At 42.6% G+C, this 15,101-nt stretch overlaps 1 protein-coding gene across 3 annotated transcripts in view; it reads right to left on the minus strand.

Annotated features, from left to right (window-relative positions):
* The window catches only part of dlg5a (discs, large homolog 5a (Drosophila)), a 40,151-nt gene that overhangs the window by 15,063 nt on the left and 9,987 nt on the right, over positions 1–15,101 (minus strand). For all 3 annotated transcript variants that reach the window (XM_085296705.1, XM_085296706.1, XM_085296704.1), the window contains exons 2-18: positions 12,972–13,040; positions 11,537–11,711; positions 10,852–10,995; positions 9,885–10,068; positions 8,181–8,440; positions 7,750–8,062; positions 6,867–7,097; positions 6,293–6,477; positions 6,053–6,178; positions 4,825–4,957; positions 4,542–4,669; positions 4,277–4,452; positions 4,080–4,183; positions 2,512–2,604; positions 1,224–2,285; positions 649–769; positions 392–536 (exon numbers count right to left, since the gene is read on the minus strand). In XM_085296705.1, the coding sequence (XP_085152831.1) occupies positions 392–536; positions 649–769; positions 1,224–2,285; positions 2,512–2,604; positions 4,080–4,183; positions 4,277–4,452; positions 4,542–4,669; positions 4,825–4,957; positions 6,053–6,178; positions 6,293–6,477; positions 6,867–7,097; positions 7,750–8,062; positions 8,181–8,440; positions 9,885–10,068; positions 10,852–10,995; positions 11,537–11,711; positions 12,972–13,040 (3,649 nt within the window). The remainder of the gene's footprint in view (positions 1–391; positions 537–648; positions 770–1,223; positions 2,286–2,511; positions 2,605–4,079; positions 4,184–4,276; positions 4,453–4,541; positions 4,670–4,824; positions 4,958–6,052; positions 6,179–6,292; positions 6,478–6,866; positions 7,098–7,749; positions 8,063–8,180; positions 8,441–9,884; positions 10,069–10,851; positions 10,996–11,536; positions 11,712–12,971; positions 13,041–15,101) is intronic.

Raw genomic sequence — 15,101 nt, forward strand, 5'->3', positions numbered from 1 at the left:
TGCAGACACACAAGTGCACACTCAATGTTATATCATATGTATAAATCTTATTATTTCTACTGTATTTCTAATGTTTTTAATAATAGAATAATTGATAAACTATTTATTTAGTTTATGTGTTTGTTTTTTTGTACAGAGAAGCATGTTTTTTTACTGTATATGACAAAATTTTGAAAACTGTGTGAGTGGCTGGGCTAAATTGCAACATCTCGATATTAAGGCAAAGCAACAGCAGGTATGTAAAATAACTGTCAGTTTGCCTTGGGGAACTGGATAATTTTAAATCATTAGTCATTACAAAACACTAAACTTCCAGTTAAAGTAGCCTGAAGATAAACCGTCAGTTTTAAAGCTGGGTTCAAGGAAACTGTGGGCATTTAAAGGCTATAACCTGGTGTGGGTGTGCTGGTGGCATATCTGGGATGCGACAGATGGACAGTTGCTGGTATGAACACGGTGACTGCGCACAGTGTACACTGGATTCCTCATCACGGCCGTCACAGCGGGGCAAGGTGACAGTCCACGGTGGGTGGAATCTGCCAATTACACACATTCACACACACACGACCATTTTATAGACGCTGGAATCTGTGATTATCCTGAGAGCACATAGGGACCGACCTATGCTTCAGCAGTCTGCAAACTTACTCGGAGGTAGGGATCCACCGTAGACTGTGGGGACAAAGCCGACACTGTGTCTATGAGAGCGGCTGGGGGAGGAACGCAGCATGTCCCTGGGCTCTGGTGAATGCTCATCATTAGAGTAGCTCTGTGATTAATGACAGTTAAAAATTAAACAGTGGGGCAAGTACCATATGGCAAGAATGACAACCTGAACATCTCCTAACACTGAAAATAACATTTATCCTTAATGCATTCTCCAGGTATGGTATTTGAGCACTCGATTCTGACTCAGCTTGTGCACGGGGTGCAAGGCATCAATCACTCCGACAGACTGGCAAGAGGCAAATCCCAGAGGCTTTACTCTGTCTGGGCTGTAAATTCTATTATAAAATGGAAGCTTTGGCCCACCGGGATGATTTGAAAGGTCCCATTTTGAATTTTCCCTCAAATACATCATATTCTCTGCATTACAGAGGCTTCTAATCAAAACTACCCCATTTTGACTGAGGGTGAAAGCAAAATAATATTTTATGGGAAAAGCAAAAACAAATGTGACTCAAACTAAATGCACTTTTGCACCTCTGAGCCCCTCAACTCACTTGGAAGGTGGGAAGAGTAATGGTCTGAGGGGTCATCCTACGTCGAAGGGCAGGGGCAGATTTAGGGCGCGGCCTCTTCACCTCTGGCTCCTCCCCTCTGGTACGACCAATGTCCTCATCACAAGACTTCCGTGAGGTGAGGACCTTGCCTTCCACAAAATAGTGGTTTCCGTTCCTGTCCCTTTCTCGCTCACTCCTGTCTCTGCACTCGCCTGCTGCCATGGAGATGGCAGCCTCTCCCTTGCCGTCAGAGGTGATTGTGCAGTCAGAGGCAGAGCTGCTTTGATGTTTGTGTTTGAATTTGAAGGAGTCGCTGCGAGTGGGTGGGGTTGGGGGAGTTGGGGTAGGGGTTGATGAGGAGGAGAGGGACTCTGTCTTTGAAGGTTGTGGAGAGTGAGAAGCTGCTGCAGCAGCAGCAGCCACTGCTGCAGTCTGATTGGCTGCCATGTACTCCATCTTAGTGGAAGGTGTTTCAGGGCGTTTGAAAGTGTCTGGGTCAAAGATGGACTTCCTCTGCTTGGGTGATTTGTAGATGGAGAGTTGGGTGGCTGCAGAGACTGGACTAGTGTCTCTAGTATCTGGAGCGACCGACATACTTCCCACTATCATTTTTGGCCATGTGCCGCCACTGTGCTTCTTCTCCATGGCTGCATCCATGGTGATGCAGTCTGCAGGTGAAACTGGCTCAAAGGGCAAAGAGGAAGGCGCTTTCGTGTAGGGACAGCACTCTTGGAAAGCACTGGGCCCATACCGGCCATTTCCCAAGTCTGAAGATGGCCGAAGGCTGGTGGCATGGAGGGATCCTGTGGAGAAGGGCCTGCTGATGTCACCATACATGTCATCAGATTCACCTCTGACCTTTCTCCTCTCCCCAGAAATGCTGCCTGTGCTAGCGCTTCCAACATCTGGGCAGAAAATGTCCGTCTGTGTCGAGCTGTTATGTTTGAGATTCCGACTGTTCCGGGAGTGAATCTCCGACAGGTGAATGCGCCCGTTTGACTTCTCTGATGACTCGCGCAGACTCTCAAAAATGTTCTGGCCTGATGTGCTGTGAGGGAAAAACTGTAGAGAGAGCAATGGAAGCGATTAACCACACCTGATAAACATACTTTCGTTTTTTAAAAGAATACACTGACAAACAAAATGAGTCCGTTTTCTCAGTTCTCACAAACCACACTGTTGAATTTGTAAACCTGCTATGTAGGACGGACAGCAGTAGAAAGGAAATCTTTTAAAAACTTTCAGTCAGGCTCTCAGAGTTCACAGAGTGAGATGAATACTGGCCCACCTTCATAAGAGAGAGGCTGAGAGAGTCCCTGCAGCTACGCAGCAAAGCCTCACACTCTGTCACAGACTTGTTATCCAGAGCGATTCCGTTTATCTGCAGAATGGGGAAAAACACTGGAAATAAAAGCAGGTCCTTCAACACAAAAGCAATGCACACTTGTCTTTCCTGATATTCCCCCGATGCATTTGTACATCTTGGGTAGCAGTATCACTATAACAGATACACATCTACAAACACATACAGGTGACAAATCTCCTAAACATGAGATTCCCAGGCTCCGAGATGTGTCATATGCTACTGCGGTGGGAAAACCACAAGAAATCTAGGCCAATACATTTCAGTCTCAACAACCCCTCACACTGCAGTCTGCACATTCCTTTAGAACAGACGTGACCTGAGAGGATTCTCCAAAACACAAACAAGGTCAAAGATACTGAAGAGCAAACTACGTACTTTATTACAGCTGAGATTTAACATAAATTATGTCCTGAAAGAACATCATGCCTGAACCTAGAACAAGCAGGGGAAAGAAACCTTCACTTCTGATCTTTAGGGTTCAGTAGCGGGCATTCATTTGCATTTTGTACTTATTTCACCTCCAGTTCAGCACGCTGTTCTCTTTTTTTGCAAATGCAACTATGCATTTATTAAGTCATGCTAAAGAGATTATATAAAAAGGGAGACAAGGTAGTCAAATCTATATGGGAATTCTGTAACATCAAAGTTGCTCATGGCCACAAAGAGCCAAAGAATCACCAAGGTGAGAAACATGAGCCAATCGTGTTGTAATGGACCACTTTCATGCATATTTCTGGATGTCAGTGGGGCAATTTGAACTCTTGTTAGAAGAGTTGGGAACACATCTGAGGAGGCAGAGAAATAATTTCAGAGAGCCGATTGTCCCGGAGCGGTGACTTGCTCTGTGTCTGAAGTAAAATTGTGTTATTAAAGTGCTAGACTTGTTGCCAAATAGAGTGGTCTGATTGGTCAGATCTGTATATTCGGATTCAAAAATGTAAAAATCATACTGCAGATTTATCTAGTTATACGACATGGTCAAAGTGAAGAGGTGCATTAAGAAAATATTTTTAACCCACTAAATATTTGCGCAGATTTTACGTGTGTTAAGTCCTTTAAAGGTGATGCACATGTTTCATGATTCTAAACAAACCAGGGACCTAAGAATTCTGCTGCTGCTGGAAGATTAGCACTAAATACAAGGCCGCGTTTCCATCTCCTTTAAAAAGAAGGATTTCTGACACGTCTCTCTTCAGTTCCCCTCTGGGGTGAGTATACTGCAGCTATGTGCTTGGAGACAGCTCCACCTACCACTGCAGAGCTCCAAGATTTTGAGGATTTAATCAGAAGAGGAGACTTCCCTCCTTCCACTTCACACCCTCAGCCAAATCCCACCTTATCTACTTTTGGAGTGTGGATACTGAAATGGATCAAGGGCTGGATTAGAAACCCAAAGAAACCTCTGTGAACTGCAGTGTGCCAGACATACAGGAAGAGAGTATCAAAAAAAATAGAGAGAGGGGATTTCATAGAAGCTGAAACTAACTCACAGCAATGAGTCTGTCTCCAACTGTGAGAGAGCCCTCCCTCGCTGCTGGACTTCCCTGGACAATGGCAGTGACAAACACTCCACTTTCCAGACCAATGCCACTGTCTAAGATACAAAAGACAAAAAGAGGTTGATGAACAAGGAAAATGCAGACATCTATATAAATATTTCAATCCATTTATAGAGACAGTATTATACCTTTGTGTCCCATAAGGTTTATATGGACAGGAGTGACCAGCCTTCCTCCTAGAGACTTCCTCCTTCGTACCACCATATTGATCAGTCCTCCGCCATTAAGAACAGCCTTCACCACCTGCTTCCTGTCCTTATTGGTCAGGTCGATGTCATTAATCTTCAATAGCCAATCATTCACTCTAAAAAACATGAGAGAACAAAGGGTGAGGTATTTAATAAAGCATTAATAAAGCCACATAAACAGATCTTTTCTTGAGGCAGCTCATACCTTAACCTTCCATCTGCGATACTTCCTTTGTCCACCCGTGTAACAAAAATGCCACAATCTCCAGGTAAATATGGATCATTTACCCCCTCTGCAATATCAAACCCAAGCGCCTTCAAATCCATGTCATCCTGTGAAGCCAATAACATAAGTGTCACTTGGCTCATTCTGAAAAACCCATTTTAATGCCATCATGTTTTGACAGATCTTAGGGGTCTGCTGGCTCTCAGGAGATTAGCATGTGACCAATTCAATCTCAGCAATAAGACCTGACCACTACTCTTACCCTGTCCTTCTCAAACTCCACCACCTCCGTCTCCCATTCCAGGGAGTCTGTGTCAATGGCCGAGTCATGAGAGCTGTGGGCCATTAACTGACAGAACCGGGCCTCCTTGTCCAGCTGGCTTTCCATCTTCTCCCTTAACAAAGGCAGACATAACACACACAGAGTCAAAGGTTAGTCACTTGAGGAAGGATGGGCAGAGAGAAAAAGAAAGAGCAGGGAAAGAAAAAAAAATACGGCCTGGATCAAAAGGGAGCTGCATCTACAGATTGCGCAGAATTTTACATATTTTAATCTTCGTGTCAGTCTCGAGCTTTGTTTCAAAACATCTGACGTGCTCTCATTCTTACGAACACTTTCCATTTAGAGGTCCAACGAGTTCAATTTAAATTTATTCCCAGAAAAAAAAAAAAATCTAAAAGTAGATTGCACACAATGCCACACTGTCAGCAAGATATATGGTGTCCTACTGAGGCATGCCTTAAGGGTTGCAGTGACATTAAAACCCCAATTGTACATCAGTCTCTGATGAGGATAGAGGAAGAAACTCAAAGTCACTGTATGGTGCATACTCTATATAGGGAAAATGTTAGATTACTAGTTAGATAATAATTGGATACAAGCACCATACATTACAAGTGGTTATAGTTAGATAATGTTAGGATTAAATTAGTAGATGGGGAAAGAGACTCGACTTTCCCCAGAATCTACCCTCCAGCCTGGAAATCGCAACCCTCGTGCAGGGACCTGACACATAATGGTTGTCATACACACTTTCGCCAGCAGAGGGAGCCTCTACATGCATTCTAAACACAGTCACATGAAGGGCCTTGAAGACAGCGAGACAAAATGTGTGTGTTCAAAACACTGACGCTTTGCGGGATTACACTTTAATCTGGGTGTGTGGAAATGTTGCCAGAAACACAACTGCACTACACCATGTCTCCAAAGGCTGAATGTCATAGCTTATGCCCAGCCAAGCCACACACTGACTACAACAGCTTACAGAGACAGCACAACACACACAGCTGAGTGAGTAGAGGCCATGTTGTTTGCACTTGCTGAAATGCAGAAGACCTTTCCACTTATTCCTTATGAGTCTTTATTGGGATTCAGCTTTTATGAAACAAATGGAGAATAAAGTTGGAAATGTGGAAATATCATGCAGTGAGGGAGTCAAACAAGAGACTTCAGAGCTGACAGCAGCTTTAAAACCACGGTGAAGACTCACTTTAGTTCTTTAAGTTCTCGCAATGTGTCATTCTTCTGTTTTCTCATATCATCCAAATTACGCAGGGCATCAGCCAGATCGCTGACTGCCCGGTCCCTTTCTCGCCGCAGGTTGTCACACAGAGTCCTACAGAAAGGAGAGAAGGGAGATTGTGAGTAATTCGTTTATTGGAGAGGGAGATCAACTACAGACCCTCTCAGCTTTGCTAAAAGTCTTTTAAAAACCCATAAACGCACTGACCTTATGCTTTCCCTCTCCGCCACTATTTTGTCTCTCTCCTGGAAGGCCCAATCCCTTCGACATTTGGCCACCTCAGCTTCCTGTGTGGCCTCCTTCAGCTCCTGGGACATAGCTTCATACTGTTTCCTTAGCATCTCGATCTCCTTATTGGCTCGTTCCATGTCCAAGGTGGCAGAGTCTTGTTTCTAAGAACATTAAGAGTACATGAAAAAGATTAATTTTATAACACACTACGTCTCGTTTTTCATCTTAAGCATTCTAAACAATAGTCCCATACAACAAACCAAGTACTTTTCATGTATATAACCCTGCACAAGGACTATTTAAATGGCTGCTTAGTGGGTAGAAAGAGATGCTTTTTAATCATACATTTTGGTTCATACTGAATTACATATCATGGATCTAGGAAGAAAGGGCTAGATATAAGTGCTTGGCTACCTTTTGAAGAAAAAAAACAAGTTGGGAAATTGGTTCACAGGCTACACCAGTGATAGTATATGCTATAAAGAGGACACCACAACAAAGACGTCAACAGACGCTTCCTGAGATTTTATGAAAGAGCAGTGACATTTACTTGTCTGGCTTGATAGTATTCTCTGAGCAGCTGATCCCTTTGAATGATGGCCTCTGTTCTCTCCTTGCGGGCCACATCCCTCTCCTCCCGGACCGTCTCGATGTCCTTGCAGGCCTGGCTCAACTCCTTCTGGGCCTCAGCTTTGTCCTTCACCTCATGGCAATACTTCTCCAGCAGCTCATTCCTCTCGCAGATGGCCCTGTCACGGTCCACCAGTGACGAGTTCAACTCCTATCCCAGAACAAAAGGCAAAATAGAATGAGGGCATCTCAGCACAGTGAGTCATTAATGTGATGTGAAAATATTGTTGGGGGTCTAATGCAGAGTGATCTGATACTAGCTTCAAATCCTTTTGCAGTGTTCAGAAATATCCTCCAAAAAGAAGCAGAACCATTCGTGTGTACAGTTTGAGAAGGTGTCTAGTGATCAACCGATGACGCAGATGTGCAGATTTATAGATTTTGAAGGTTATGGTGAAAGTAGAGTCAATTCGGTTTTATTTAGAAAAACAAAATGATCTCAAAAAAAAAAAAAAAAAAAAATCAAATAGTAAACCCAAGACCTTCAGTATTGCAATAAGAAACCAGTTGCATTTTGTTAGCCTTGGAAGCAGCTTGGCTAAATGTTTCCCCCACTCCAGGCTTTAAGCTACACTAGATGGTTGCTGGCTTCAGCTTTACCATGACAGCCAATGCTCCTTTCATTTTTTTGGGTTGTTTTTTTTTAAATGACTACTACAAGTCAAATTCTTTGATGGATTTGGCATGTTTCTTTAAGCAGGTCATATTCAGTGCCAATTTTCTTGTCCTGAAGTCTATCAGTTATAAAAGACATATACACCTGAAGATATGCTGTTGTTTTAACGTGTTTTAAAGCCCGATACCTGTCTGAGAGCCTCCAACTCTTCACTGGCCACCACCCTCTCTGATGAAGTGTTTTTCAGTCGAGCCTCAGCTGCCTCCAGTTCAGTTTGCAACTTGTCCACCTCCTTGATCACCTGGTCCCTTTCACTCATGATGAGGCGATATTCATTAAACACAGAGTCCCTCTCCTCCTTGTACTTCTCGCAGTCCTTGGCCGACTTCAGCTGCAAGTTCTTGTAGCGCGTCACCTCTGACTGCAGCCGCTCCATCTCTCTCTGCAGCTCCTTGTTCTGAGCTGAGGACTTGTTCAGCTCCTGCTGCACTGAATCAAACCTGGAAGAGGGGAGAAATGCATGTAGTCTGAGTACAGCACTAACCCTACTTTGACTCAAACAGACAATTTAATTTAACCCTTTTGTGTCTTTTTTGTGTCACGTAATGATGCTTTCACCTCCTCATTGAGGTAGAGTACTGCTGCTGGTAGTGCATAGCTGAGTCTCGCTGTTTGAGCAACGCATCCATCTGCTTCTGCAGCCTCCGGTTCTCCTCCTCCGCTTGCTCCAGGCGGCTCAGGTCTGTGTTGTGGTTAGCTACCTTCTCACTGTAACGCTTGCTCAGGGAATCATACTCCTTCTTTACAGCCTCCAACTTCTCTATAGCAGTGTCGTACAGCTTATTTAATACCTCTGATGAGCCCTTCTCGCTCATTACCTGGTAACAAAAATGCATACAAAGCAATTAGCGTTGGTCAAAATGTTAATACCACAAACCTGTATGTACTTGTTGTACCCCACCTTAGCAGCAGATGGCGTTAATGTGCGGACAGGAGTGTAAGTGCAAGATAATCTGTGCCCACTTAAAACAAACAAAAAACCAAACAAAAACAAAACAGATTTTATAAGGGCAAGTTTATTTCTAGGACTGCAGTTACGTACTTAGTTAACTGTGCTGGTCAGTCATTTGTCTTTAACTGTTTTAAGCACAGAGTGCGCCCTTCAGACTGCACTACTTATTCTCTTTCATTTCTGCAGGTCTTGCTGATATAGTCTTCCAGATTCCCAGAAGAGCTTCTGTGACCCGAAGGCTGTATTGACCTCTGCGAAAGCACACACTGCAAATGCACCAATGTGATCGTTACGTTGTTTGGGTCAGAGTGCCCTTTGCCCAAGCCAAGCCCTTTTCTTCTGTGTGTGCCCTTTTCAGAAATGCTCTGTGTGCATTTCCCTCTGCTTGGCTGCCCTGTGCTTGCAACTACTGCAGTGTCCCCATGGGTACTGTGTAAGACACTACTTCACAATATGGGTCACTGTCCCCTTGTGCTCTTAGAAGAAAGTATTCAGTACATAAAACACAAGAGGAAAGACTTTCTGACATCCCAAAATATATGAGGTGCGATCAAAAAGATAAAAAATAAAAAATCTGTGGCTGCCCCTTAGAAATGCAAGAACTGAATCCTGTTTAAATCTGATCACTATCAACTTTGAGATAGTCTCCTCACTAAGCAAGAACTTCTGGGAAATCGTGCTTTCCCAGCACATCTAACACCATCTCCAACGTGCACATTCTCTTATACACTGGTTTTTTTTAGGGGGGAAAAAAAAAAAGATACAGTCATGTGTGGTCAGTAGAGTTTAGGGAGAATGATTATAGTGTTGGTGCAGGAAAAAGACTTTGACTGTACATTAACACATTATGAGCACGGACAGCTCATGTAATTTAGCACAAACATTTGTCATTAAATGCCTCAGGATGTTAAGGTAGAACACTGTGTTAACTGACCCTTGGTGACTAATTCACTGCGTACAATCCTGTGCGTGCCAACAACAGCACCAAGCACGGGTTTGGTCACACTGTGGCCTTTACGTGTGTGCTCTTGCACTTGAGTTTCTGTTTATAGCAGTACACCCAAATCGCACAACCAATGACTGTCCTTTAGGAGAGCTGCCGCTCACACCTTGCAACACACGCATGAGCACGCCAGCCTCACATGCTTTCAGAAAGATTACAAATATGTGGTGCCTTAGTAAAGGAACAAATATTTACATGAAAAAGCAGTTCGGTTTTATATATGCAGGCCCACCATCTGTGCCATGTCACTCAGTCTCTTATATAACATCTGGACAGCAACAGCGGTGCGTCTGTGACCGCGTTATACCTGCTGTTGCTGCAGCCGAAGGTCCGCCAACTCTTTCTGGTCTTGACTGTGCAGTCGTTTGAGCTCCTCACAGTTCTGTTTTAGGTGGTTGTGCTCCCGGACAAGTTGGGCATTGTCCCTCCTGAGTGTTTCCATCTCTTCCTTCAGCTGTGTCTGGTCGCCCAAGACACGGCTGTGCAGCATGCTAAAAAGAGGAAGAGTGAACATAGATGGACGTGCAAACATACAGAGCAGAAAGCAAACTTTGATTAGATTAGGTAAACACAGACAGAGGATACGCAAGTACATGCAAAATGTAAAACTAAAATATTATTTATTCTACATCATCTAAAATTTGCAACCAAAGTTCAAACTGATTGAGAATAAAATTGATAAAAAATATTTACTCAGAGTAGAAGTTGTGAATGAATTGTTAAATTGTATTAGGTAAAAGCACACAATCATTAATGATATTAATTTACTTGCTTAGTAATCTAGGTGTGTGGAAAATATAAAAATATTGAAACACATGTTCTGCCTCTGTGCTCCAGAAATTTTGGCTGGGCTCACAAGCTATGAGGCTGAATGATTCAATCATATAAATGGCTCCATTTTCCAAGATTTTAAAACCATGCACGTTGTTATATTGTAGTGCCAGTTCCCTTTAAACGTGAAAGCCGACTGTAGCTCCGAGCGATGTTCTTTCAGTCGGGTTAACTACAACACCACGCAAGTGTTTGTTACAGCTGCAGCAAAACAACGCAATAAAACTTGATTATTTCAATGCTGAAAAGCAGCAGATTGCAGAATCCCACCCCAAGCTTGTTTATATTCTCATTTTAACAACGGTTCTGAACAACACTTACCACTGATACCAAATGGAAATCTAAGCAACTGATGAGCACAAACTGCATAACAGAGATACATATGACAACAGAGTCCTTCATCAACAACAAGAAAGACAAAACTCGTTGCAAGGAAGACTTACTGGTAGAAGTCAGCCTCCTTCACAGCCTCCTCGCACCTCTTGAGTGTTTTAGTATGCTGGTTCTTCAGAGACTGCAGATCTGCCATGGCCCCAATGCACTGACTTTTTAGACGCTCATAGTCATGACTGGCTTTGGAATTTGGCCTTAAGAAGAAAGGCACCAAACCAAAATTTTATTACACAAGCCTTGAATGATAGCGTGCCCAAGCACATCGCAGATAAAAGAGCTGACCTTCTCTTTGTACAAAAATGCATAGTACTGGCATGTTTAATCCTAATAACAATACTTTAAAACTATGCGTGCATATAGGCATTTTAGCCTTGGTATCATGTGTTGCAAAGGAAACATCTTGTTTCTAGAGCACATTAAACTTTATTAAGCCGTCAGTGTCAATGTGCTCTCTCTGCAAGGCAAGGTCAACATTTTCCCAGACAGGTGAGAATTATTAAACATGGCAGCCAGCACTGAAGACAGCCAAGAGAGAGTAAACAATACCAGTGGAGCTCTGCTGATTCAAAGAGCAATGAATCCCAGATTTGATGCCTTTCATTTAGGCAGAAAAGGGAGGCATGAATGTCAACACTTTTATAGTCATGAGGCAAATTTAAAAAAAGTGTTACCAGGAGGTAACAAGAAACAGTGACAACAACAACAACAATTTGGCAAACAGGCCAAGATTTGCACCTGCAGTCGTCGAAGGTGGTCCCAGGCGATGCCAACGCCAGACGCTTACGAAGCTCATCCCGCTCCCTGGTCACCTGGCGGAGCTGCAGCAAGATGGTGTCCAGGTTGTCACCGGAATGCCGGTTGTCATTGATAGCTGGGGGTGGGGAGGATGCTTCACCATTAACAGGAGAACCTGGAACGGTAAACACATTACTGAGAAGCCCGTGACCATTTATCACACACTGGATTGTTTTATCTCATAAATTTGTTTTATCATTAAGAAGTTGCCTAGAGGATTTTATTTATTTTCGCCCCCCAAGAGTCTTTAGCGAGAGACAAAGCATGAAGGAGTAGGATTGTGAAAATGATTTCTTCCTAGTTTTGTTCATTTCTTCAGGTATAATAGATTTTCTATGACCAAATTAAGAAAATGTACAGATTTCTGTCAAATAAAGACACACAGACATAATTTCCTGCAAGATCACAGATCGTGTTTACACACAGTGTCACCCTCAATGGTTAATTCCAACCCAGGAAAGAAACAGACATACAACTGTCCAGATGTCACTGAATGCATTCCCTTTTCTGTGCCTCAAAACAACATCAAATTTAAACATTATGACCCATCCAGAAAGGATACTTGGTCAGAGTGTGCTCCCAACTTTAGAATTAGGAAGCAAAAGTCCCATCCAGCTGTGAGGGCAGCACCTGGTTGTTTAGAAATTCCTTTATAATATGCCAGGGGTTTTTCCTGAGACGCTGTGCAATAAAAGTTGGTGGGAATTACATTAGATTTAAAAGACTACACCTTTTGTAATGTCAGATGTAAAAAAGGAAAGAAAAAAAATGAAAGGTTTGTGCTGTATCTCTGGTATTTTCTTAACAAGGTTCCCAGAGATTTATCTTTAATCAAATTAAATGTCTACATAAATGCCTGCAATACAAATCCACTGAAATCTTGTTTTATGGAAAATATGTTCTTATATTTCAGATTTTTTTTTTTTTTTTTTTTTTTTTTTAAACCGAGTGTCACTGATGTGGTGCCACATAGATCGAGTCTCATAAATCATATATACACCATTACAAGTCACGTTCTGGGTTGTTTTCCTTGAAACATGAACCAGGGCAGGAAATCTGGGGATTATGTTCATCTTTGAGTCATTTTTTTGGACCTTTTGGAGGTTTATGTAACACAGCTGAGTCATTTGGACCTTTGTCAAGCCTAGGGAAAGGAAAACATGGCTTAAGGAACGGGAGATGTGTGGCGAGTGCCCCAATGGTGGGTTTAAAGGAGAAATAAAACCGCTAGATCCTTCACTGTAACGCTACAGGAATTACGCCAATATCAGTGTAAACAGCTTCCCAACAGTGCACTGTGGGCATCATACAGAACCAGTGTGACCTGACATGACAAATAACTTCTTAAAAAGGCTTCTTGGGTCGTTATACATACCAACACTGCTGAGGGAACTGCTGCTTTCTGAGTCGGAGGGCATTGTGGAGAGAACGCTGTACGTGGAACCTGCCAAGAAAAGCGATGCGGTCAGACTTACAGCACCGACAGAATGATGAACCACTTACACACGAGCCTGAATTAATTGCCGGTAAAATGCCAAATGAAATGAATATTACATAGCCAGCTTCATATTCCCTGCACAGCTGTATTATAAATGCGGTACTGGGTTTATACTTGGAATAATAACTTCAATTCTCCTCCTTAGCAGCTCTATATTATCACTCCAGACCCCTGTCGTCATTAAACCTCCGTTCCCTCACTGTGCACTCTGCCTTGCTTTGATGTATAGTCCCTGTATGTTTCTGCTACACAGGCAGAATGTCACGGCTGAAATGGGATTTTCTCTTTTTATGTCAAGCACATAGAGAGAGTAGGAGAGAGAGAGAAAGAGAGCAGCAGAGAGAAAATGATTCTCTATCTGAATAGCTATGCACAACGTTAAGCTAGGGGATATTTCACACAGGCTACCACAATCCATAGGAAAGACTCTACAGATCGCCATTATAATGCAGAGTCCCTGCTCCAAAGGGTAACATAAACATGGCTGGCAACACAAACTGCCCTTTTCTTAAAAAACACATCTTTGACTTATTGCAAAATGCATCATCCATCGTCCTCTACAGCTTTCTTAGATTCACCAACTAGCCACTTTTCTATTAAGTTTTTACTTTCCAAATGCTAGACTGTTATCTTCAGCAAAAACACTCAGACGATCATTGTGTGTAACAGTCATCTTGCAAATATCATACTGAGTAAACAGTTGCACTAGTATAAACATTCAGACTTGTGTAATTTTGTAATACTAGTATTTGTGATGAATTGCACAATCTCTAATCTGAAATGTAAAATAGATACTGATGCAGTTAGGGACTAAAGTGTTTTGTTTTTTTTAAATACAATATTGATATATAGCATACAAAATACTCGTATTAGAGAAACTGGAACCAATGATAATGTTTTGCATTTTCACATGTCTACAACACTAAATTTGTCCTGTCTGCACTGTTAAAGTGGGGGGGAAATGACGCCGAGGTAATTTATAAAAAAAAAAAAAAAAAAAAAAAAAAAAAGCACAATGAAACTGAGATAATACTAATCTGATGTGATAAATGAAAGCCAAACAGAGGGTTTAGGAGAACAAGGGATTGGTAGCTGTCAGCAGCAAGCAATTGACGCCAATAGTTCTAGACCTCCATCTCTGTCCTTGCTTCCCCACTGGGTTTAGCTACAGCTCTGGCTCCAGCCCTCAATGTGTGACAAGGCCAAGCCTAATTAACTATGAGCTCTGTGCGACTGAGCCACTCCATCTTAGGCCCCGCAGACAGAGGAGGGAGGGGTGCAAAAGGAGAAACATGAAGAAGGCATGGAACAGAGCAGAACAGATAAAAGGAGATAGCCTAACTAAAGTTGCACAGGCGATAAGGAGGGAGAGAAGTAAGGAGAGAGACTGTGAAAATAGAGAGAAGCAGGGCGGAAAGGCTTTTAATCTGTTCTGACGTTCCCCGATGCTCACCACTTTTACTCCATGAAGTGCTCGGAGCACACGGCTTTGATTTCATATTGTTCCATCAGACACAATGAGCACCACTGTGGGGTTGCACAGCATTAATTCTCTACAACCCAGCTATGCAAAAGGCTCATGTGCATTTCCGAAGAGGCAACTAAAAGCAACCAAAAGCAACTACTGACTTCTTGAACCCAGTACGTGACGGTTAGGGTTTTAGAATAAAACTCATGAGCCAATGGGAGGTAATGTCAGCTCTAAACCTTGAAGGAATAAAAATAAAATACTGAACGGAACAAAACCCTCAATTTGTGCTGTTTTTGGCACAAACAAAGATCTTACAAATCTAGCTACTTGGGGCAATCTAATAGAGTAGTTAGGATACATACAGAACAGGTAAAAATTCCCTTTTGCACTCGACTCCCTGGTTCCACTCCCAGCCTGTCAGACCATAGCTGCAGGTGATTTATCTACCCTTTTTCTAAATAACATCTAAATCAAGGAAAACAAAATGAATATCAACATAGAACGCTTGCTTGCTTGCTTTTTAATCAGTTAATTCC

Source organism: Mchenga conophoros, linkage group LG13, assembly GCF_057382185.1.
Source record: "Mchenga conophoros isolate Kocher_MC1m ecotype Shallow Benthic linkage group LG13, M_conophoros_male_GT1.1, whole genome shotgun sequence".
In the NCBI taxonomy this organism is placed as follows: domain Eukaryota; kingdom Metazoa; phylum Chordata; class Actinopteri; order Cichliformes; family Cichlidae; genus Mchenga; species Mchenga conophoros.